The sequence below is a fragment of the Thalassophryne amazonica genome, chromosome 2 (assembly GCF_902500255.1).
Source record: "Thalassophryne amazonica chromosome 2, fThaAma1.1, whole genome shotgun sequence".
In the NCBI taxonomy this organism is placed as follows: domain Eukaryota; kingdom Metazoa; phylum Chordata; class Actinopteri; order Batrachoidiformes; family Batrachoididae; genus Thalassophryne; species Thalassophryne amazonica.
Window position 1 is genome coordinate 108289063 of NC_047104.1, and position 24355 is coordinate 108313417.

Consider the following 24355-nt stretch of genomic DNA (forward strand, 5'->3'; position numbering starts at 1 on the left):
TGGACATCAGCACTTTTGCGGCACATTCCACTGTTACAGGAGATTTTGTAACGAAAGACATGTGGAGGAATTCGTGCGTCTGTACGGAGCCGCAATGGCGCACAACAAAAAGCACGTCCGTGTTGGAAGTCTCACAGGACAAGTTGTGACATGCCCAGCTGTTACACAATTTCTCGGATACTCACTCAAATGAAAAGCCACCGAAAGCCGTCTGAATCTTCCAAATGGTTTCCAATTGTGTACATATCACAATTGGGATATGTACACAATTGTGATGTATTTGTTTGGTATATTTAGAGTTTGTTGTGATTTGGCAGTTTATAAGCCAATTAAATTGAAATTGAACATTTTATTGAGTCCTAAAGTAAATAAATATGAAATTGGTCACTGGATCCTTAAACTTTGGACATAATAAACTCTACATGGTAGATCTTTGATCTCTGGACATAAATAGGAATAAACAAAATCTGTAGTTTTTGTCAAAAGCGTTTCCTTTCAGACATTATTGGCATGAATGTCTTTCCATATATCTGAGCTGAGCTCTGCTGTGCTTCACTTCAGGATGTAATTTGTAAAGAAAATACAGCACGTCTCATTTTGGGAGGACAAAAACATTTTAGTCGATTGTAGTTTCTTGTCTGTATTACAAAGTTTGGAAAGAGGTGTCATTTTATTTAAAGCGGCGATTTGAAGTTATTCTGACCGGACTGCGCAGCGTTTCGAGCTGTGTGAACGGAACGGAGGACGATTCTCGTTTCTTGACAGCAACAAGACAAGAGTCCCAGTTAGTGACTTTAATCCACACAATGGCTTTGAGAGGGGTTAAGAAGCAGACTTGCGGTTTCTGAAGAGGAGTGAATCAAAGAATCAACGAGCTAGTGGATCGAAGCCTTGCTTCAATGGTTCACGGCTTCAAAGTGGAGCCACGCTGCAGGTTGATTACAGAGCCGCTGAAGACCAAACCCTGAATATCTGACTTTATTTGTACGGCCGTATGACTCTGAAACTCGGAAAAATCCGTATAATAATTGACTATAGGTTGACATGAAAACCACCGAAAAGCTGTGGTCACCGCGGGGACAAGTTCGGCACTATTTGGGATTATTCAAGATTTTTTTTTTAACCGATGACGAACGATGCGTAAAAAAATTTGACCGATGCAACTGCATCGGTCCAAACCGGTCTGGATCCGGGCCTGCTTAAGAGTGTGCATATCATGAATGCTTGGTCTTGTTGGATTTGTGAGAATCTGCTGAATCTACTGGTATCTTGTTTCCCATGTAACAATAAGAAATATACTCAAAACCTGAATTAATCTTTTTCGTCACATAGCACTACTATTATTCTGAACACTACTGTATATATTTATACACAGTTAATGGAGCTACGGCTCACCTGTATTGTGTTCACAAACACAAAGCAAATGCACAAAAAATAAATAAATAAAAATGCTGACTTTTGAGCTGCTAAAATACAGTCTTTGTCCACAGTGTAACTTCTTGTCTTCTAACCAGCGCTTGTGTGCTTTGACCTGTGAACCGGAAGTGTTAGCTCACCCCGCTCAGTGTGTTGCTCTCGTTGGAGCAACAGCTCTGCTATTTTGGCATTGTAGGAAGCTCGCCGGACTACTTTCGCCTGACCCAGGGCTGACATGAAAACATGCTGCTGGACGAGTGTGAGTATTGACTTACGATCATTTAGGCATAAAAACACACAAGATACACAAGTTCTTGTGCCAAATATATTCCTTATGTTTTTGTTACCCATGAAAACATACTGACATTGCAAATACAGCATTGTTTGGTAACTACTTTTTGCACAGGAATTCATCAAGTACATTGGCTGTGGGCGTACACTAACATAGAATATACAAAAGCTGTATAGCAGTTTGGCCAAAATGAGAGTGTCCACTTTTAGCTTACCATAAGCCAAGCTAGTGGCGCTCATGCGAGTATGGTGTTAGCTAGCTGATTTTAAGGTTTACAAACATTTTTTACCATTATATTTACTGTGAGAGGACTGAAAGTTAGTGGAACTAAATTTAGCTAATTGGTCCACTGATGGTTTTCAAAGTTAGCTGAAAAGCTAATCCGCTAACAAAACATTAGCTTCACTAATTAGCGTTTAGCGGATTAGTAGAACTGTGCCCACCACTGAAATGCAGTATGCATTATATTTTATCATAGTCTGCTACTGAAGAAGTTTCACGTTAGATTTTTAATACTTTGACTGGCTTTAGATAGAGCAACTTTCACGCAACATCAGGTACTTGAAACTAAACTAACTTAAAGCTAGGGTTGCCAACCGTCCCTTGAAAAATGGAATCGTCCCTTATTTGGAAATAAAAGTGTGCGTTCCGTATTGAGCTGAAACGGGACGCAGTTTGTCCCATATTTCTGTGAGAATCAAAAAGTCTGTAAAATGTCAATGGAATTGACTGGCGCTTTATATGGAAACTTACGGTAAATTTTATCCCAGCCTCTCTCCTGCTTTTCACCAATGAGGTGACAGACACGAGTTGACAATACAGAATCACTCTTATCTCATTGGTCGAGGGACATATACTCGCAAGAAGATACCGACGTCATGAGCTGACGACGGTCGCTGGACTACAATAACAAAGCAGCATGGCTGATATCGATACAGACACCGACACTGGCACTGCAGATATGTCTACGGACAGCAATGTCTGTAACGTCGTTACTCCTCCTAAAAAAAACAAAAAAGAATGCAAAAATACAGGGGAGAATGAGAAAAGGAAAATGGCTGGGTGGAAAAGGTGCGCAACAACAGTATTGTTTACTTTTCAGACTTTATTTTTTGCACTTTTTATTACACTAAATGTGTAAATGTGCACTGTTACATTGTTTTGCACTGTTACATTGTTTTGGATGATGCAAATTTTCTATTGTTTTTTTGTTAATTTATACAATTTTAAGTTAAGCAATAGCACTACAGAGATTTATTTTTAAAGAAGACAGAATGCTCATATTGAAATTGTGAGTGAAAATTTATTTTGCACTAAAAATAAATTGCTAAATAATAATTTGTTTTCCACGTGTTCATATCAGAACAAATGCATGTATGCATCTACCTAAATTCAGGGTCAAGTCAACAGTCAAATGGTTAAAAATCGTTTCACACAGACGCTGGGAAGGGTGAAGGCAATGGTCAGTCGGCCGGTCGGCCCTGGCGGTGAGGTATTTTTCAGAGAGTTGGCAACCCTACTTGAAGCTAAGTTGTGTAGAGCTGGATGTGGCAAGGCACTCTGCAATGCATTTGAAACTTGTCAGAAACTCAGCCAAAAGAGCTAAAAAATTCTCAATTTTATGAAAGTAGTTTCATGCAACAGAAAATCAAAATGTGGACGTCGTGTCACATGATGGTGTCAGGCTACTGCTGACGTAGTTTCATTTCAGGTGGACGGCAGCTCACCAAAATGATCATACACTGAAAAAGGGGAGAAACAGAGTTTCTCTAATACTAAAAAAGTTTTGATGAGAGTCAGCTGTTTTTAAAGCACAGTCATATGGCAGCACGATGGCTTAGTGGTTAGCACTGGTGCATCACAGCAAGAAGGTCGTAGGAGTTTGCATGTTCTCCCCATCTCTGCGTGGGTTTCCTCCGGGCACTCTGGTTTCTTCGCACAATCAAAAACTTTCTTATTTAGGGTGTGCTCCTTTCTCTTCCCCTGACAAAGACAGCATCTCTACATCTGGAGAGACACATGAATGTGTCAACTGCTGTAGCAATGCTGTACGAGGTGTTCGAATGCATTTCGAATGCAGCATGAATTACACAAATGTCAGTTTGTACAGCATTTGTGTAATTTGTGCTCTAGTGTAACTGGTAGGGATGGGTATTGATAAAATTTTATCGATATCAATGCCATTATCGATTTCGCTTATCGATCCCCTTATCAATACCTCCTGTGAATTTTCTGTGTACCAAAAGTAGACATTACAGGTTTTCTATGTCACCATTTTATTGAGTCCTAAAGTAAATAAAGATGGGAGGTTATGGTCTTGTGGTTAAAGCGTTGGGCTTGAGACCAGAGGATCCTTGGTTCAAATCCCAGCCTGACTGGAAAATCACTAAGGGCCCTTGGGCAAGGTCCTTAATCCCCTAGTTGCTCCCAGTGTGTAGTGGGCGCCTTGCATGGCAGCAGCCTGACATTGAGGTGAATGTGAGGCATTATTGTAAAGCACTTTGAGCACCTGATGCAAATGGAAAAACCCTATATACATGCAGTCCATTTATATGAAATTGGTCACTGGATCCTTGGATCAAGGATCCAGAGCTTGATCTCTGAATCTCTGTGCTTGATCTCTAGACATAAATCAAATCTGTACATTGTGGATTCTAGATCTCTGGACATAAATAAAAATAAACAAAATCTGTAGTTTTTGTCAAAAGCATTTCCTTTTAGGTATTAATGAGACAAATTTAACTCCATAGCCTTGGAGCTGTGCAAACGGAACGCGGGACGATGCTTGTTTCTTGCCCACAAGACAAGAGTCCCAGTTAGTGACTTTAAGCCGTGCAAAGGTGACTCATGAATGACATCATTAAATGGCTTTGAGAGGGGTTAAGAAGCGGACTTGCCCCTTCTGAAAAGCAGCGAAGCAGAGAACCAATGAAGCAGCAAGTTGGAGCACTGCTTCAAGCTTCAAGGAGAGCTGCTGCATAAAGCGGTTGGGTCTGCAATCAACGTAGAGAAATGATCATTTTCCCGATAAACACTCTCAAAAACAATGGCCGCTATGAAGGACTGATAAGGGTATCATCAGTATTTGGACGAAAACGGTGAAACAGCACAAAACAGTTTGAAATTAGCGCACAAAACATCATGCATCGCACCAATGGGCAGACATGCATGAACCCAGTGCAAGAGTTCATGCACGCACCGGTGTCCGTCGAGCAGGAACAGTGCCAGGTGCAGCACATGGTGCCACTTATGTGGAAGAAATAAAAATCAGCTGGTACGTGTGGAACCACATCGCGGTGCTTATGTGGAATAAATAATAAAATATAAACCAGCCGGTACCTGTGAGACCACATCGCGCCGCTTATGTGGAATAAATAATAGAAAAAAGAAAAGGGAAAAAAACACATCACCCAGGACGCGAACTCGCACCTTTCAAAACCTCTGATTCCCAGTCATAGACTGGGAGCTTGAAGCTAACAACAGGTGTACGAGGCATTGGCGACAAGGACTATATTACACGGTTTGCACACGATTCCTGCGTCATGTGCACTAAGTGTGCACTTCGTCCAAACTTCGCACTCTGTGTGAAGGGGCCCTAAGCAAAAAGGCTATTTATGTCAGTGAATCGAATCATTTCTTAACAGTTCTCGAAAAGAACCGGTTTTCGATACCCAACCCTAGTGACTGGGGCACAAAAGTCCAAAATTACCATGATATTCATGCCCACAATGAATGTATGTGTACTTCCGACCACATCTGTAGATGACAGTATGATGATGATATGCTTCAACTGGATCAGTCAAAAGAAGAAGAACATGAAGACGAAGAAAACATCAGTAGGATGCTTCAAGTAATGAAACTTTTGGGGAAGTAGTTGACTGGGAGTTGTGGCTTAAGCCCCGTTTACACATAGATGGTAAGAGCTCCCGGAAGTGTCCCAGAAGAGTTTTTGGCCGTCTTAAGGATCACACGCCGTTTTTAATGCCGGCACTATGGGGCGTGGCTTAGTTCCAGCTTTACCGGGAATCGTCGAAAAAATTATTCAACATGTCGAATAATTCCGGGAGCACTCCCGGAGAATTCGCGTGACGACGGAGACAACGCGAACAACGGTGTTTGATACTTTTTAATCGCCGTTTCATCCCGCCCCTTCCTGTAGTGTTGCAGTTTACATTGCCGTAATTGGCGGCTGGCGTTGTATCCCTAATCAACGGAGTGTAAAATGGCGATAGAGCCCACATCGGCGTCCTCAAGGGCGTTTTACCCGGCAACAGAGACAGACAAAACGGCGGTGCTAGCGGACAGTACGCCGTTCTAAACACCACCTCCCGGTTAAATGGCGTTTGCAAACGGCCGATAGGCGGCGGTCAATATGCAGGCCTCTCACTCGCGGCCAGCTCCAGATATTTTTGCAGAGAAGCTCCAGTATGCCTCCTAAAAGAAAATTGGCAGCGGCAAGGACATACCAAGAGGTCTGGTTCAGAAGCAGAGGGTAGCCCTGTGGTGGAGATGGAGCAATACGTTAAGGAGGGGAAAAAGGAAGGAGAAGAAAAGGCTGAGTATGATCTCCCTCCCCCTGCAGTGACAGAGGCTTTAGCCTATTATACTCTGGGGGCGGTGCCTATATGCAAAAGTTCCTGGAGTAACACAGGATTTGCCTGGATAAATCCAGCAGTACACAGGGTATTATCAGCGGCAGCAGAACACCGTCGTTCTCACGCGTGTCTTAACCTGCGATTGTAAAGGATAGAACTGGGTATTAACCCGCGTTGCCTGACGTGTGCCGGATGCTACAGCGTCAAAACGCCGCTTTATTCGGCGGATTTATCGGCGTTTTATCCGCGTATTTGCGGCTAGTACGGCGGTCAAAACGCCGGCGAAATGCGCCGCCCCTTTCCACCATGAAAACAGCCAGAACTACCGCGAACTTCGGTCTACGTACTACCCGCCGACAAAACCGTCTATGTGTAAACCATGCTTAAGTCTCATCTCATTATATCTATGTAAATACCACTCTGTGACAGTTTTTCTTTAGCCAGGTTTCACTTGCATGACCAACAGTTAATGATGTGCCGTGGCTACCTGTCCCTGATTACACTGAGTGTGCTAGCAAGGCTACGAAGCTCTGATTCGTGATACACAGGCTCAGAAATGCATGATTCAAACACTGTACTTAATTATTCAAATTGATGCTGTCCTGCCAGATTTCATTAAATTTCATGTGCACCTGCAAACTGGAAAGATTTATTTAAAATGCAAACATTTTATTTTGATGACAGGACACAGAAATTTCAGGATGGCACTTCCAGTACTACTACAAGCTATGATTGCATTACATTAGCCTAAATGTGGCTAATTTCAAGATACAACATTGTTAAGATGAACTGAAACTCCATCACCTTGAATTGTTTCAACGTATTTGGATCCCTGTCTTTTTGTAGCTTTAATAATTGTGAGGTGTTGTTTGGTCTGAAATGCACAATAGCACTGTTTTCAAACGGCGCCTTCATGTCTGACTCTTTTCTTCCGGGCAGAGCTGTTGCTGCAGCTGCAATGAAATGTCTCGCTGTTGTGTAGTTGTTTTCTATGCTGGGTATTTAACAGCAGTTATGGAAGTACTGCATCCTCAGTGGCACTACCTTTATTGCACAAAAGCAAAACAACTGCCATCACATTTAGAAATCTGGCATCAACTTGGGCCTGAAGTATTGGTTCTCACGGCATCCCTACTGTGCACACAGGTGCCATCATCCCGACAACCCCAGCATCTGGACCAGGTCAAAGGCACGGTCATCCATCCCCTGGCTGCAGCAGACAGATGGCTACTTTTTGGAGATAAGGAAGCAGTTTAGATCTGCATGGGTGGTCACCAGTATGAAACCAAAGCAGGCCAGTCACTTGAATGATGCTGCAGCGCATGTTCTTTAACCTGACTCCAACTCACAACTCAGACAGATGTTCTGTGCCAACGGGTCTCAAGTGCACACTGCTTTGATTTTAGGGAGACACAAGCAAAAAATGTTGGAAAGAACAAGGACACTGCGCTGCTATTTCCCTGTGAGACACAAACAACTGACAGCTTTCAGTTTGACAGCGTCAACCTGAAAGCACCAGAATTAAAATAATGGGTTATCATCAGTCCAGAGGACAAAATAATGACATCATTACTGTTGTTTACTCACTGAAGTCACTCGTGTTTACGTTGTTTCACCTTCTCAATTATAAAGATTTCATCCCAATATATTTAATGTAACAAAATCTACATTTCATAGATTTTAAATGTTGAACACCAAAGATTTTAACTATGTTTAAAACACTTTTAAGAGCTGGTGACTGAGAAAATCAGCCATGGGGTGGAAAGTCTGGGTTAGCAGATGTTAATTAAACTTTTCACACCAGCTTATTTTGAGGAAAAATGGCATATCCTACAGTATTAAAAAAAAAATCAGTTTGGTTGCCATGGAAACGCACTATGCTGGAAAAAGGCCAAAATCAGCTGTTGTGGCTACTGCAGTGGTCGCATTTGAACAGCTTGTAGACACAGCATACAGAGAGATCGGTTTTACATACAAATGAACATTACATATCAATAGAACAAGCAGATTCTATAGATTTCAGAAATACGTGTCATACATTTGTACCTTTGAGCTGTTACGCAGTGGAGTGTGTCTTTTACGCTGAAGTTACCTCTATTTTAGAAATGTCGAAAAAAAACAAATATTTACAGTATTGCTCTGCCTACTGTCACTATGCAGACCATGACTGGCTAGTTTATCTATTTATATTTTGAAGAGGGACATTTCAGCTTGACATTTATCAAATAAAATCCAATCGCATCAGATACTGGGTGAATCTGTGAAAAGTACAAATTGTTCCAATTTTCAAACATAGCGAAAAGAGCAAAAACAGCAAAGTTTAGCTGGCATCTATCTGTCTTCAGATTATAACGATACCCTTCTCATCATATGAAATTTAGAAATACCCTCCTGTAGATCATGGGAGTATAATTAAGAATTGTTTTATATAAAGTGGTATCATGTTTTAGAAGATGTGACCCTTTTTTAAAGTAACTGAGATTTGAGCGAAAACGATTAAAATGGTAAAATTGACCTGATCACTGCATATTTGCGGATCATTATCATATCTCATTTAAAGTGTGACTCCTGTAGACCATGCAAATATCATTTAAAGTTGTTGCCTTTAATATTAAGTGCCTATATGTTTCACATGAATGTGACTTTATTTTTAAGTGATGGAAAATTGCATGAAAACATTGAAAAGTGTAAAATTGATGGGGCCTTTGCATATGTGCTGATTATCCATGCAACCTGTTATTTTATCACATTGAAAGAGTGACCATGGCAGACCATGTTGATATATTCAAAAGTTGTCGCATATGTTATTATGTGCCAATACGTGTCAGACAAGTATAGCCATGTATTCAAAAACCAGAAAAATGACCGCGATCGCTGAAAATGGTGAAATTAACGTGACCCCTGAGAATGTGCGGGTCATGCTCAGCCCCTGTCATCATACCACATTTTAAGAATGACTCCTGTAGACCATGTGCTAAAAATACAAGACTGGTTACAATGGCAACCACTGAAGGATATGTTAAAATATTGTGTGACAGTTATACACGAGCTAAATACTGTTCATACACCAAATTTCATTGGAATGGGTAAGATGTCACTTTCCATGTTTTGTTTTTTTTCTCAGGCAGCTGCTCTTAAATCTCTTTCACTCTAAAGCACATGGAAGATGTGCACATCTTTGTTCCAAACTGATCCCTTCAGCAGGTGGTTTCACTGACCTTTTGATCTGGAGGTTAGAGAAGCTCATCAATGACATCACCTACAGAGGAGAGCGGCCGTAACACAGACCTGCACCTTCTTGTCTTTTCCTGGCAGGTACTTACCAAGTTCTGCACTAAAGCAGCGAAAGTGTGTCTTGAACACGTTTGCTGGTTTTAAATCGCACAGTACATCAATGACAGAATATTTTAAAGGATTTTTAAGGTGCCTGGGTTAGAGTTGATATCACTAGAATTAAATACAGTACATCTGGACAGTATTCACAGCACTTCATTTTTCTACATTTTGTTCTGTTACAGCCTTATTCTAAAATAGAATAAATTCATTTTTCCATCAAAATTCTACTCACAACACACCATAATGACAAGATGAAGAAGGTTTTTTTTATTTATGCAAATTTATTAAAAATAAAAAGCTAAAAAATCACATGCACATAAGTATTCACACCTTTTGCTCAGTACTTTGTTGATACACCTTTGCAGCAATTACAGCCTCAAGCTTGGTGCATCTATCTTTGGGCAGTTTTGCCCATTCCTCTTTGCAGCACCTCTCAAGCTCCATCAGGTTAGATGGGGAGCATCATCGCACAGCCATTTTCAGATCTCTCCAGAGATGTTCAGTCAGATTCAGGTCTGGGCTCTGGCTGGACCACTCAAGGACATTCACAGAGTTGTCCTGAAGCCACTCCTTTTATATCTTGGCTGTGTGATTAGAGTCATTGTCCTGCTGAAAGATGAATCGTCACCCTAGTCTGAGGTCAAGAGCGCTCTGGAGCAGATTTTCATCCAGGATGTCTCTGTAAATTGCTGTATTCATCTTTCCCTCAATCCTGACTAGTCTCGAAGTTCCAGCAGCTGAAAAACATCCCCACGAAGACTTCCGGGTTAAGCCATGTACATGTCAGATTCATACTTGAATGCTCCGTTTGAGTCTGTATTAAAAATAACTCTCCAACTCAAAAACATCTACACAAAGATTCTGAGAGGTGAGGAATGAGTCGAGAGAAATCACACACGTCACAAAAAGGACCTACGTCTCGGAGAGGGCAAGTAACTGAACCAACAATGTTGGCGCCTAATAAAAGCACGGAGCTTTTTTTAAAAGCACGGGCTAACAACTAACAGCTGGCTAGCAGAGAAGAGGATGAATCTCGAGACAAACTGCTTCAGAAAATTTCAATTATATCTAAAAATAACTGTGACTTTAGAAATTATATACATTCAGTTATATCCGACCTTAAGGTAGAGTTAAAGTAAGCTAGCAATGCTGAGGCACAAGCTAAACCAGAAGCTAACTCAAGTCAAGACCATGCTCCAAGATCATAGCCAAGCTATCACCCAGACAAAGGAGCACATTTCAGGGGTGGAAGCAAGGAGTGCTGTAACGAAAGAGGCTCTGCTATGTCTGTTGGAGGAATAGTGCAGGCTACGGGAACAATTCACAGATCTGGAAAGCAGGTCCAGAAGAAACAACATTCGGGTGTATGGTGTACCGGAGGACTCCGAGGGTGACTCAGTGATAAAGTTTATAGAAAACCTGTTGACGACAGAACTCGTGTTACCAGACAGTATGTCCCTAAAGATTCAGCAGACTCACAGAGCTGTGGCACGTAAACCAGGCCTCAGCACTACCCCTTGATCTATTGTGATAAATTTCCAGTAGTTTGAGGTTAAAGAAACTGTGTTGAAGTTGGCCTGGAAGAAAAAAATTTACCTCAACAACAAACAAATTTTTTGCGACCACAACTGTGCTAATGAGGTAATGGAGAAACGCGGAGCCTACGGAGGGATCAAGAAAGTGCTGAAGGAAAAAGGCATACATTTCCAAACTCTGCTCATGACAATTCAGATTCATTGGAGCACCGGACCATGGACTTATGGACCACGGATGCGCAACAAGCTGCACGGGAGCTGAAGGCATGGGGAATACAGGTGGATGCTCTCAGAGAGGCTCCGGGTTCCAACCTGGAGGAGACTATATTGAAGGCGTTTCCTTGGCAGCAAGTGGTTCATGGAGGAAAATAGATGGAGGTGTGAGTGAAAGAAAAGCTCCAGGAGTTTAAGAGATCATTCCAGTGTATAAATTTAAAAAAAAAAGAATCTGGAGGACAACACATGGACAGACTGAAAATAAGGAAGCCAACCAGGTACTTTTCTTTTTTCTAAAACCTCTCTTTATTTTAAATCCCATTTGTTGAAAAATACTGTAAATCAGTGACTGAACAGAATCACAGTGTTGAACTCATTAGTGGAAAAGCAGTGCTCTAGCAGGATCACTTCACTGCTTGGGGGGGGCATTTGGGAAGGGGCTTTTTTCCCCTCCGCCCATCAACAAGAACCTTAGAGGGACAAGGGTCCCTCTGTTACATGAAGTCTTTATCTTTTTCTTTGTTTATGAGTTTGAAAGTATTTTTCTATTACTTAAAATACAATGATAAAGGGGAGCTCTGACTAAGGTTGCGACCAATCCAGCTTCAGGATCGGCTTCCAATACGAACGCAATTCACTTATCTGAAAATACCCATCCAATCCATTACATTTTCCAATACCGGAGAAGAGCCACTGTGAATTCTCTCAATTGTTGTTTGCTCTCTGCTTTGTTTGCTGCCGAGGGGATGAGGGGAGGGGGAGATTTTTTAAGCTGAGCTGTTCGTGACACCTTTCTTCCATAGTGTTTGAAGCTGAGGGCAGCGACAAATTTCTGCCCGGCTCTCGGGTTCAAATTGTCTGTTCGTTGAGCATGGATTTTCCAAAAAATGAACTGAATTGTTGCTGAAAATGTGTGCTGAAAAGTGAGCCGCTTCAGCATCCTGAGGCTGTGAAACATCAGCTAAGTGTGCAGCCAAGGAGGACAGCCGAACAGAGATTCTGTCCGTGAAAGGGAAAAAACCTCCTTAAAAAAGAGCGTCGCTGATGATGATGTGAGAGAGAGAGAGAGAGAGAGAGAGAGAGACAGAGGGAGAGAGAAAGCGAGCGAGAAAGAGAGAGAGAGAAAGCAAATGAGATAGAAAGAGAGAGAGAGCAATTGTATCAGCTATCCCAAAAGAAAGTAAAGATAAATCAGACTGTGGCAATTACAGACCAATTGGTGTGTGTAATGTGGACTATAAATTGTTTACTTCAGTTATTGATTGCAAAAAAGACTTGAGAAAATGTTGCTCAAAATAATTAATATTGATAAAACAGGTTTTGTTCTATCACGCCAAGCACATGATAATATTAGAATATCAGGAGCATTAGGTCAGACGGGTGCTCCTGGCAGTGAATCCTAAGAAAGCCACCGGCCCAGACGGAGTACCTGGCAAGGTGCTCAGAGCGTGCACCTACCAGCTTGCTCCCACCTTAACCCAGGATCTTCAACTTCTCTCTGCACCAGGCAGTTATCCCATCCTGCCTCAAAGCAACCACAATAATACCTGTGCCGAAGAAGTCTCCCATCACCAGCCTGAATGATAACCGTCCAGTGGCCCTTACTCTGGTAGTCATGAAGTGCTTCGAGAGACTAGTTCTCCAGCACATCAAGGTCTATCTTCCTCCAGACTTTGATCCTTACCAGTTCGCATACTGTGTGAACAGATCCACAGAGGATGCCATCGCCGTAGCTCTCCACTCTGCTGAGCCACCTGGAGCAGCAGCAGAGTTACGTTCGGATGCTCTTTGTGGATTACAGTTCAGCCTTCAATACAATAATCCCGGACATTCTCACTACAAAACTGGCCATTCTCGGCCTCCCCCCTCTCACATGTGCCTGGATCAAGGACTTTCTGACCAACCGGCCCCAGACTGTGAGACTTGGCCCCCACCTCTCCTCCACCCGCACACTGAGCATCTGCTCCCCACAGGGCTGTGTGCTGATCCCCCTCCTATACTGCCTCTACACTTACGACTGCAGTTCGGCCCACCAAAACAGCCTGGTCGTCAAGTTTGCTGATGACACCACTGTGGTCGGACTCATCTTTAAGGGTGATGAGACAGCTTATAGAGAGGTTGTCCTGAAGCTGGCAGCCTGGTGTTCAGAGAATAACCTCGCACTGAACACCAAGAAAACCAAGGAAATCATCATTGACTACAGGAAGTACAGCATTGACCCAGCCCCCCTTTTCATCAATGGCGAGCGTGTGGAGAGGGTTCACACCTTCAAGTTTCTCAGCGTCCTCATCTCCAGTGATATCTCCTGGTCTGTGAACATCACAGCAGTCACCAAGAATGCTCAGCAGCGGCTACACTTCCTGAGAGTCCTGCTGACCTTCTATTGAGCATCCATTCAGAGCCTGCTGACATACTGCATCACAGTATGGTACGGCAGCTGTACTGCTGCAGACAGGGAGAGGCTCCAGAGAGTCATAAAGACAGCCCAAAAGATCATTGGCTGCCCTCTCCCCTCCCTGATGGACATTTACAGCTCCCACTGCCTTAGCAGAGCCCTAAACATCACTAAAGACATCTCCCACCCTGGCTTTGAACTGTTTGACCTGATGCCCTCAGGTAAGCGCTACAGGTGTATTAAGACCAGAACAAACAGACTCAAAAACAGTTTCTTTCCCAAAGCAGTAACCATCCTGAATTCCCTCATAAACCGACGATAATGTGCAACATTCCATCCCATAATGTGCAATATTTATAATTTTTAATAATGTATATAATAACATACTTATTCTGCAATGTACATACCATGCAGGACCGTGCACCTTACCTTCTAATGTTTACATCGTACATATATTATTATTTTTTTTAATACATATTATTTGATATCGCTGCTTTTCTTCTTACTTGCCTGCACTGATTTTGGAGTTGGCTTTTAATCTCATTGTATATTGTATATTGACAATAAAAGGCATTCTTTTCTATTCTTCTATTCTAGATATATAAATCTAAATAAAATACAAGCCAAGCTGGTTAGCTTAGATGCGGAAAAGGCATTTGACTCTGTTAGATGGAAATTCCTATTCAGCGCTATGGAGAAATTTGGTTTAAACCAGGTAATCTGTAATTTATGTCTGTAGCATGGCCCAAGCAGAGGGAGTCTGGTCTGCTTGAGGTTTCTTCCTCAGAGGGAGTTTTTCCCTACCACTGCTGCTCTGGGGGTTGGTAAGGTTAGACCTTACTTGTGTGAAGCGCCTTGAAGCAACTATGTTGTGATTTGGCGCTATATAAACGACAAAAAAAAAAAAAAAAAAATGAAATCATAAAGACACTAGAAGCCTTATCAAAATCAATGGGGAGCTCGCAGACTCCTTTCTGTTGGAGAGATTCACAAGACAAAGTTGTCCCATAAGTCCACTGTTGTTTGCAATTTTTATTGAGCTATTAGCTCGATGGATCAGGCTGAACAATGAACTCAAAGGTATAAAGATGTCAGCAGGTGACCAAAAGCTGGCCCTGTTCACACATGATGTGCTTGTTAGCCTTTCACACCTCAGAGTCTCTACCAGTTCTGATGTCTATGGACAAATACGAGTATGGATCATACTTGGGGTATAAATTAAATGTGAGAAAAACTCAGGTTCTCACTACACATTATGATCCTCCTCAACATAGAAAGTAAAATTTACTGTGACAGGACTAAATTTGGTCCCACTATAAACAGAGTTATTTTAACTCTATCACACTAAAAATATAACGCAATGCCAAAATACCCTCAGCCATATAAGCATTGTGTTCTTTATAATTTGCAGTTGTTGACTTAATTATTAAGATCCTGTTGTCTTATGTGCAATTTGTACATGTTCAATAAAGCCCCTCTAATAATCAATCAATCAAAAACAATATTTACGTTTTAACAGCATCTGCAGGAGGCGTTGCATTTGCATGTACATGAGCTTTTGACAGCGGACGTTTTGCAAATCAAGGAATATTTGTACATCACCCACTGTGCATTTACTGGTATCCACCCTTTTCAGGTTTCAAATCCCGCAAAACTTCGGAAAGGTCGCCGCGCTTCGAGATCTCAGTAACATTGAGAACTGCATTGAGACCCTGTGATCACACTGCACTTTAACCGCTGCACACGGACAACAGCATTAACATTGCAACATAAAACTACGTATTTTTATGTTGTGGCTAAAACTCTCATGAATATATTCTCTGGGTTTTTAGACGTTATTGCGTTTGTTTTATGTAAACATGCGAGAATCACAGGCTGTCTCTCAGTTATTTTCAATGGGAGCTGCTGTGAGCTACGCTCGCTTCCTGATCATGTCGTTCTGGGAGAAGGTGAAGTTTGCTCTTTAACGTCTTGATTATTGTTCTTTTCAACACCGTTTGTCCTCTTTGTTCCAGACTAATATATATAATATGTCTGAAATTCGGTTCAGCAGTCAAAACTCAATTGTTTTAGCTACGGTATCCTAACAGAAACCATATGTTCCCAGTTATTAGAAACTATCTGATCAGTATGCAATCACTGAAGCACCTGTTTGACACTTCTTCACACAAATCTTCAATTTGCAATCAGTCTGTAGGAGGCCTTAAAAGGTGCCATGCCTGTGTTGTTCTTTGCAAGCATGGATCAAGGAGGTCTAAGGCAGATGTGAGTGAGAGTAAGAGGTAGACGAGTCCGAGGTAGAGGAGTCCGTGTGCGAGGTGGAGGTATAGTTGGAAGGGCTCAAGTTACTGATGAAATTCGGGCAACTATAATTGATCATGTTATAAATCATGGCCTTTCACATAGAAAGACTGGACAAAGAGTCCAACCCGTTGTAAACAGAAACACTGTTGCCTCAATTGTCAGAGTTTTTCAACAGGAGAACAGGTAATGTTGTTATAGGCCTACAATATATACAGACATATCTGCAGTACGTTACAGTTTTTATTGATTGCTTTAACCTGTTTGAAGAAACTGGTAACCTCTCAGTCCTCATCATCACTCTCTCAGCAGAGCAAAAAACACCTCTTGCAAATGAGTTAACCCATTGTCATTGGTTTGACACAATTCCCCCACCCTTTTGCAAATCAGTTAACGCAGATGTCATTCAAGCAGTCCAAACTCCATTGCTTTAGCTGTGGTAACCAAACAGAAACCATATATTCCCATCTCTTAGAAACCTCTTGACCGGGATGAAATCACTGGAGAACCTGTTTGACACTGCTTCACACAACTTTTCAATTTGCAATCAGTCTACAGGTTCAAAAGGTGCCACGTTGTGTGTTGTAACTTGCAAGCATGGATGGTCTAAGGCACATGAGAGTGAGAGGTAGAGGGCTCGGGGGAAGACGAGTCCGAGGAATAGGAGTCCGTGTGCGAGGTGGGGGTGTAGCTGGAAGGGCTCAAGTCACAGATGAAATTCGGGCAACTGTGATTGATCATGTGGTAAATCATGGTCTTTCACATAGAGAGGCTGGACAAAGAGTCCAACCTGTTCTCAATAGAAACACGGTTGCATCCATTGTCAGAGTTTTTCGACTGGAGAACAGGTAATGTTGCTCATACAGTATATAGATATATCTGTAGTGATATACAGTATGTCATGTAATTTTATTCCACGTCATGTATTCTTTATAGAATCAAAAGGCTACCGGTCGGTGGTGGTAGACGCAGACTTTTGAATGCTGAGCAGGAGGCAGCCATTGTGAACATGGTTCTGGCAAATAATGCCATTAGGCTGCGTGAAATCAGGGCAGCAGTGATTGCAGATCAGGGGGTATTTCGAAATGTAAATACTGTGAGTGAGACAACAATTGCCCGTGTCCTCAGTAGGAACAACATGGCTATGAAACAGCTCTACAGAGTTCCCTTCCAGAGGAACTCTGATGCTGTGAAGGAGGCCAGATGCCAATATGTGGAGGTAAGGACACATTACAGTACTATACTGTTGTGCCTTGGCATATCATGCAGTTACTGTCAACTGGAGTTACCTTTACTGTATGTAATTGTAATTTTGCTTTTTCTTTTCTTCAGCGTATCATGGAGCTTGAAGCTGAGGGGGCACATCATATTTTCATCTATGTCGATGAAGCCGGCTTCAACCTCTGTAAAGTGAGGCACCGTGGGAGGAACCTCATTGGGCATAGGGCCACTATTACAGTTCCAGGGCAGAGGGGCGCCAACATTACTATGTGTGCTGCTATTTCTAATGATGGTGTCCTCAGCCCTATTCCAGCTGTTGGCCCCTACAATAGTGAGCGCCTCATTGCATTCTTGGACACCCTGCATGACAGGCTCATCCCGCCTCAGGAAAGAGGGCTGTTGAGGCCTGGCATGCCACTGTTTGTAATCATCTGGGACAATGTGGCATTGCACCACTCTCGTGTGGTGAATGAGTGGTTTGTGGGGCACCCGAGGATGATGATGCAATTCCTTCCTCCATACTCTCCATTTTTAAATCCTATAGAGGAATTCTTCAGTGCATGGAGATGGAAGGTATATGACCACCGCCCCTATGAGCAGATGCCCTTGCTCGATGCAATGACCGCTGCTGCCCAAGACATAGATGCAGAGGCATGCCAAGGATGGATAAGGCATGCTAGAAGATTCTTCCCTAGGTGCATCGCAAGGGAAAATATTGAGTGTGATGTAGATGAGGCCATGTGGTCTATTCATCAAGAGAGAATAGACTAGTAGAGATTTTTTTTTCTTTATTGTACAGAATTATTATTTTTATTTTCCTAATGTCTTACACAGTGACGGATTTTATTTTTTCTTTCATATTCTATATGTGGTTTCTGTTGGGATATTTCATTTGTTAGCCACGGTCTAAATAAGAAAAACAAGAATGAATACTGCAATCAATAAAATTTTCATCACAGCATATCTGGATCACTTTTTTTGCAAGAAGGCAAATTTGACTACAAATGGCACTGACATGTAAGCTGCTCAGTCATTACTGTAGCTCAGTCATTAGGTACAATGACCAGTAATGCAGCACTGATTCACATTGAGTGCTGCATTTTGTATTTTGATGCCCCTTGTCTAATGACTTATTGGAAGCGCTTATGCACTTGTGTGCAAGTTGTGTTGTTTGAGGGCAAAATTTGCTTTTGGTCCATAGTTTAAATGTTTTAGCAGAGTTAGAGCCTTTTGCAAGCAAAATGTGTCATTTTGACCATTGGTGCCACTGTTTAGGCCTCTGCGTTAACTGTTTTGAGAAATGTGGATTTTGAGTCGACTACTTTGTCAAAGCAATCAATAAAAACTGTAATATACAGTACTTCATGTAATTTTTTCCACATTCCCATTTCATATATTTTTTATAGATTCGAAAGGCTACCAGTCACTGGTGGTAGAAGAAGAATTTTTAATGCTGAGCAGGAGGCAGCGGTTGTCAACATGGTTGTGGCAAATATTACCATTAGGCTGCGAGAAATCAGGGCTGCAGTAACTGCAGATCAGGGAGTATTTAGAAATATAAATATTGTGAGCGAGACCACCATAGGCCGCATCCTCAGGAGGAATCATATGGCAATGAAACAGCTCTACAGACTTCCTTTTCAAAGGAACTCTGATGCTGTGAAGGAGGCCAGATGCCAATATGTGGAGGTAAGGAAACATTACTGTTACTGTCTGCCTTGTCATATCCTGCAGTTCCTGTAGAGGCAACTAGAGTCACTTTTACGTATTTGTAATTTTGACCTTTTTTTCTTTAGAGAATAATGGCGCTTGAAGCCGAGGGGGCACATCACGTCTTCATTTATGTAGATGAGGCCGGCTTCAATCTGTGTAAAGTCAGGAGATGAGGAAGGAACCTCATTGGGCATAGGACCACTATTGGAGGTCCAGGGCAGAGGGGCGCCAACATAACTATGTGTGCTGCCATCTCCAAAGATGGTGTCCTGTGCCATATCCCCACCATTGGCCCCTACAACACCGAGCACCTCATAGCGTTCCTGAATGCTCTTTATGACATGCTGATCCTGCCTCAGGAGAGAGAGCTGTTGAGGCCTGGCTTGCCACTGTTCATCATCATATGGGACAATGTGGCATTCCACCACTCTCGTATTGTAAATGAGTGGTTTGCAGTCCACCCTCGGATGATGGTGCAATTCCTTCCACCATATTCCCCTTTTTTGAATCCAATAGAGGAATTCTTTAGTGCTTGGAGATGGAAGGTTTATGATCATCATCCCTATGGTCGGATGCCCTTGCTCAATGCAATGACTGCTGCAGCCCAAGATATTGATGCAGAGGTATGCCAAGGCTGGATCAGGCATGCCAGAAGGTTTTTCCCTCGCTGTATTGCCAGAAAGAACATTGAATGCGATGTGGATGAGGCCATGTGGCTCATTCGTCAAGACAGAAGAGACTGTCAATTGTACTCTACTCTTACTGTACTCTATAGTATAGGCCTACTAAAGATTTTTGTTCTTTACTGTAAAAGATTGATTTTTTTTTCCTAATTTCTTATAGGCCTACATTAATGGATTTTACATATTTTGATTTGCACACCTTCTGTAGGAATATTTCAGTTTTCAGACACAAAAAAGCCTGAAAAAAGAATGTAATGGAATCAATAAAATTTGCATTCAAAGCATATCTGATTCTAGATCCATTTTTTGCAAGAAGGCAGCAAACGGCACTAGCATGTAACAGTTATGGGCTACAATGTCAACCAATGGTGCACTGATTCACACTGAGTGCTGTATTTTGTATTTTGTTGTCCATTGTGTTATGATTGATTGTAAGTGCTCATACACTTGTGGGCAAGTTGTGCAGTTTGAAGGCAAAATTTGCTTTTGTTCCTTATTTTAAATGTTTTGGCACAGTTAGAGCCTTTTGCAAACAAAATGCGTCACTTTGACCATTGGGGGCACTGTTTAGGCCTCTGTGTTAACTGTTTTGAAAATGTGGATTTTGAGTTGACTGTTGCGTCAAAGCAATCAATAAAAACTGTAATATATGGTCAGAAATAAATGCAAACAAAGCAATTTTATTTAATCAAAAATATTTTTAAAAAATGCCCAAAGTTATTTGGCGTCAAGAACAAAACAAAATGTTTTCATAAAGTGAAAAAAAAAATCCTGACATACAATGTATTCTGGTCACATTTACTGGCACCCTTTGATGAATTTACAGTAAATCATCACTTTTGCAGACAGTTTTCTTTAGACAACTCAGGGGATGGCTACATGAACATTACCAAGTCATTGATTATGTCTTGGACTACATTTACATCTTAATTTGCATTTTAAAAAGTAGAGGAGCTGTTTATTTGCTTCTGCAACTGTTTTTTTTTTTCTTTTCATTATACAGAAAAAAATCAGAAGAAACCATGACCCTTAATGGTTAAGTGCTTCTTTTACAATTTAATTTTCTAACTCTAAATTTTACCTGGAAAAGTCTAACGGACCTATATGACCTTCATGCTTCTTCAGCAATTTAATTTTTTAACATTAAAGTTTAAAACACTATTATACTAAAAAAGTGTGAAGGACCTAAATGACGGTGAGATGGTGAGGAGCTTCGCTCCTTAATGTCAGCACATGTAACATATTAGAGTTTATGTAACTCTTTTAGAGTGGGACCACATATTGGAAGACTAAATGTTAAAAATGTGTTACACATAAAGACTGATTCTGTGCTGGAGATGAAGCAGATTAGTTCTGAGAAGTTGAGTTGGGAATTTCAAAATGATTATGTGATCAGTCCTGAAAATAATGGAGATTTAAATCGATAATGGAAACTATCTATGCTGGACTGGTTCAGAAGCAGAGCAGACGATGGACATATGGAGGTGCAAACTGCACATCAATCACTGGAGTGAGGTTTAATTTGCGTGTTCTATGGGTGTGGTGAACACTCCACAACTGCATCATGTTACTGCTCCCAAAGCATCAGGTGTTCTTCAGTGACCTCGACCTGAGTGCACAAGCCGAGAGGAAACACACAAGCATGCACCAAAAGCCCACTCATCCCAACCAACGCTTCACCGTCTGCTCTTTTTAAAATGATTATTCTCTCTCCAAACAGCCGTGGCGACTCGATCACAGGCAACAACTGGCAGCCGCACAGACGCGGCTGTAACACGTCCGAGAATGGATGACCTTGTGCACCGATGCACGGCTCACATCACGCAAAACTGAGCGTGGATAGCGGACACGGAGCACAACAAGTGCTCCGGCGGCCGTCTCACAGACTATCACCATCCCCCGTGGCTGCCGTGCAAAAGTGCGTTTGGCAAAAAGGCGAATTGCCCCCCCCATAGCAATCATTACTTGACATCAACATTGCGCACTCAAGGGCATCTGGCAACCAACGCGAGAGCTTTGGAAAGCAGCTCCGTCCGGAGGAATCGAGCCACACAGATCGTGGCCGCAGATGTCTTTCTGCTCACCTTTGCTGTTGTCTTCTTCTCTGTTCAGATGCATGACTGTTCGTGGCGCGCGCTCATTCAGGCCGTCTGGGTCTTCTGGCAACGGCGCTTCTGCACAAACCCCAAAGAGTTCTTAAGGTCAACTCTTATTCCAAATGTGGATGCGCGCTCTTTTGCCCGCTTTATTGTCTCGTGCGGGTGACACGCATGGACGCGCCTGCACTTGTGCGTCCTCCTCCTCTGGCTGCGCTGGAGCAGGTGGTGGAGGTGATGTTGGGAGACTGTATGGATGTTCTCTCTCTCTCGCTGTCTCTCTCTCTCTCTCTGTGTCGTCGCCTCGCACTGTCTCGGCTCAGAGTCGCTCCGTCGGACAGTCACCGGCGTAAGCGTTTTTTTTTTTTTGTTTGTTTTTTTGGATTGTTTGTTTCTTTTTAGTGAGAAGACGGCATGCAGACGGGCGCGGTGATGCCAGAGGTCGCCTGCTCTTTATGTGAGGCGGTGAATCCGTGCGCACTCAGATCAGGTTCTGCACAGCTGTTACATTCCAGCGAGCCGTTTTTACGCACGCTTTTACTCTAAAACTCCACAGACAAGCTTAATTTTTGCAGCTGTTGAAATGTGCATGTTATGAACAATCGTAGTATTCTGTTAATTTAAAAAAAAGCACCACAAGATGTTTGAGTAAAATACAACAGGCTACACATGTGAACATAATTGTTGGTACTCCTATATTTTATGTACAGATTTTAATATATGGTCAGAAATAAATGCAAACAAAGCAATTTTATTTAATCAAAAATATTTTTAAAAAATGCCCAAAGTTATTTGGCATCAAGAACAAAAAATGTTTTCATAAAGTGAAACAAAAAATCCTGACATACAATGTATTCTGGACACAGTCACTGGCACCCTTTGAGGAATTGACAGTAAATCATCACTTTTACAGACAGTTTTCTTTAGACAATTCAGATGATGTATACATGAACATTACCACGTCATTGATTATGTCTTGGACTACATTTACATCTTAATTTGCATTTAAAAAAATACAAACACTATGGTACTGTATGGTAAATCTGTTTGGAAGAGGCAGTTTTCAAAAACTGAATGAACCTGCAAGAAGAAAAGGAGTGAGGGAAGGTCAGGATTTTTTGTTTTCACTTCATGAAAGCATTTTGTTTGTTCTTGTTGCTAAATAATTTTGGACATTTTTAAGAATATTTTGAATAAATAGAACTGCTTTATTTGCATTTATTTCTGACCATACATTAAAATGTGTACATAAAATATAGGAGAACCAACAATTTTGTCCACTTGTGTATATGGTATGTGAAACTGACCCAACGGTGGAATTAAACTCATATAAGAGAATCATGCCAAATTATATCATAGTCAATATCCTACCAATTTAATTTTTTTAACAAATGTGTGAATACACTCAAGTTAAACACTCTTTTTCCAGAGGGAAGCCAAGGAATTGCATGATTTTTTTTTATTTAGCTTTTGTAAGAAGTAAAAATATTGTGATGTCTTGAATTGCCCAGTTTCCCATCATGCAACATTACAATGTTGTCTACATAACTTTGCCAACAATACAGTTTTTCCTAGGTTTCTTCCATATTTCATGACCATTTCATAGCCCCTTCCTCATTTTGTAGTTTCTCCATAGAAACTGAAAAATTCACTGGGAAATTCAGGATGTGTTGTAGCACCTACATTGTTGAATGTTTGCATGAACTGAATATTGGGTAGGGTTGTTGAAACCAGTGGCTTTGATGCCATTGTTGGCAAGAAAAGTAACTGACCTTGTCTTCAAAGATGTTGCTGTGATCTTTGCAGAATCATTACCCTGATTGCAGCTCGACAAACTGAGTCTCTGGGTTTGCGATTGACCTCAACCAAGACTAAGGTCCAGGGTTTCAATCTTCTGGACTCAGGTATCAGAAGTGCATCTGAAAGCGACACAACTGCTGAACGTTTAAAGAATTCACTTTTCTTGACAGTGACATTCATGTCTCTGGATCCTTGCCCCTTCTAAGCCTGATTCATGAGGTCACTAGAAATGGTTTGGCATTGCTGGTATATTTGCAGGTATACCGTATGGTTGTGAGATTTGAATGCTAACCAGTACCCGAAGGCAGCAACAAGATGTCTTTGTTATGTGTCGACGCGGGTTGAGGAGCGGACCTGCGTCTGACGGAACCCAGCGCTAAAATAACCAGAAAGCGGTTCCAATAACAAAAACAATTTATTGAATCACCCTCTGGTGCTAAACAAAGTGTAGAAACTAAAACAGCGTCATTCTGGCGGAGTGAAGGCTGGCACGCTCTCCAGCGCCCAAAAGGATCGAAGCCCGGCGCTTCTGCACTCACTATTACTGCCAAACACCCCCCAGGTGGACACGACAAACCGACTCTGTGAAGGATAGAAGAGGTGAGGTAAGTCAGCAGTTACAACCAATATCCTTCAAAAGACACACACCATCAGCAACACATTCAGGTCTGTATTTTAAGCTTTATGCAAATGAGCAGCTTCTCACAACAGGTGGAGGATCACTTGTCCGCACGCCACAGCAGTGAGAAGCGAGCT

General features: G+C 41.9%; 1 protein-coding gene across 1 annotated transcript in view; it reads right to left on the reverse strand.

The window, feature by feature from the left end:
- syt7b (synaptotagmin VIIb) overlaps positions 1-22086 on the reverse strand; it is a 482744-nt gene extending 460658 nt beyond the window's left edge. The window contains exon 1 of the mRNA XM_034191422.1: positions 21788-22086. Coding sequence (XP_034047313.1) covers positions 21788-21821 — 34 coding nt within the window. The 5' untranslated portion in view covers positions 21822-22086. The remainder of the gene's footprint in view (positions 1-21787) is intronic.
- Positions 22087-24355: the final 2269 nt, after the last annotated feature.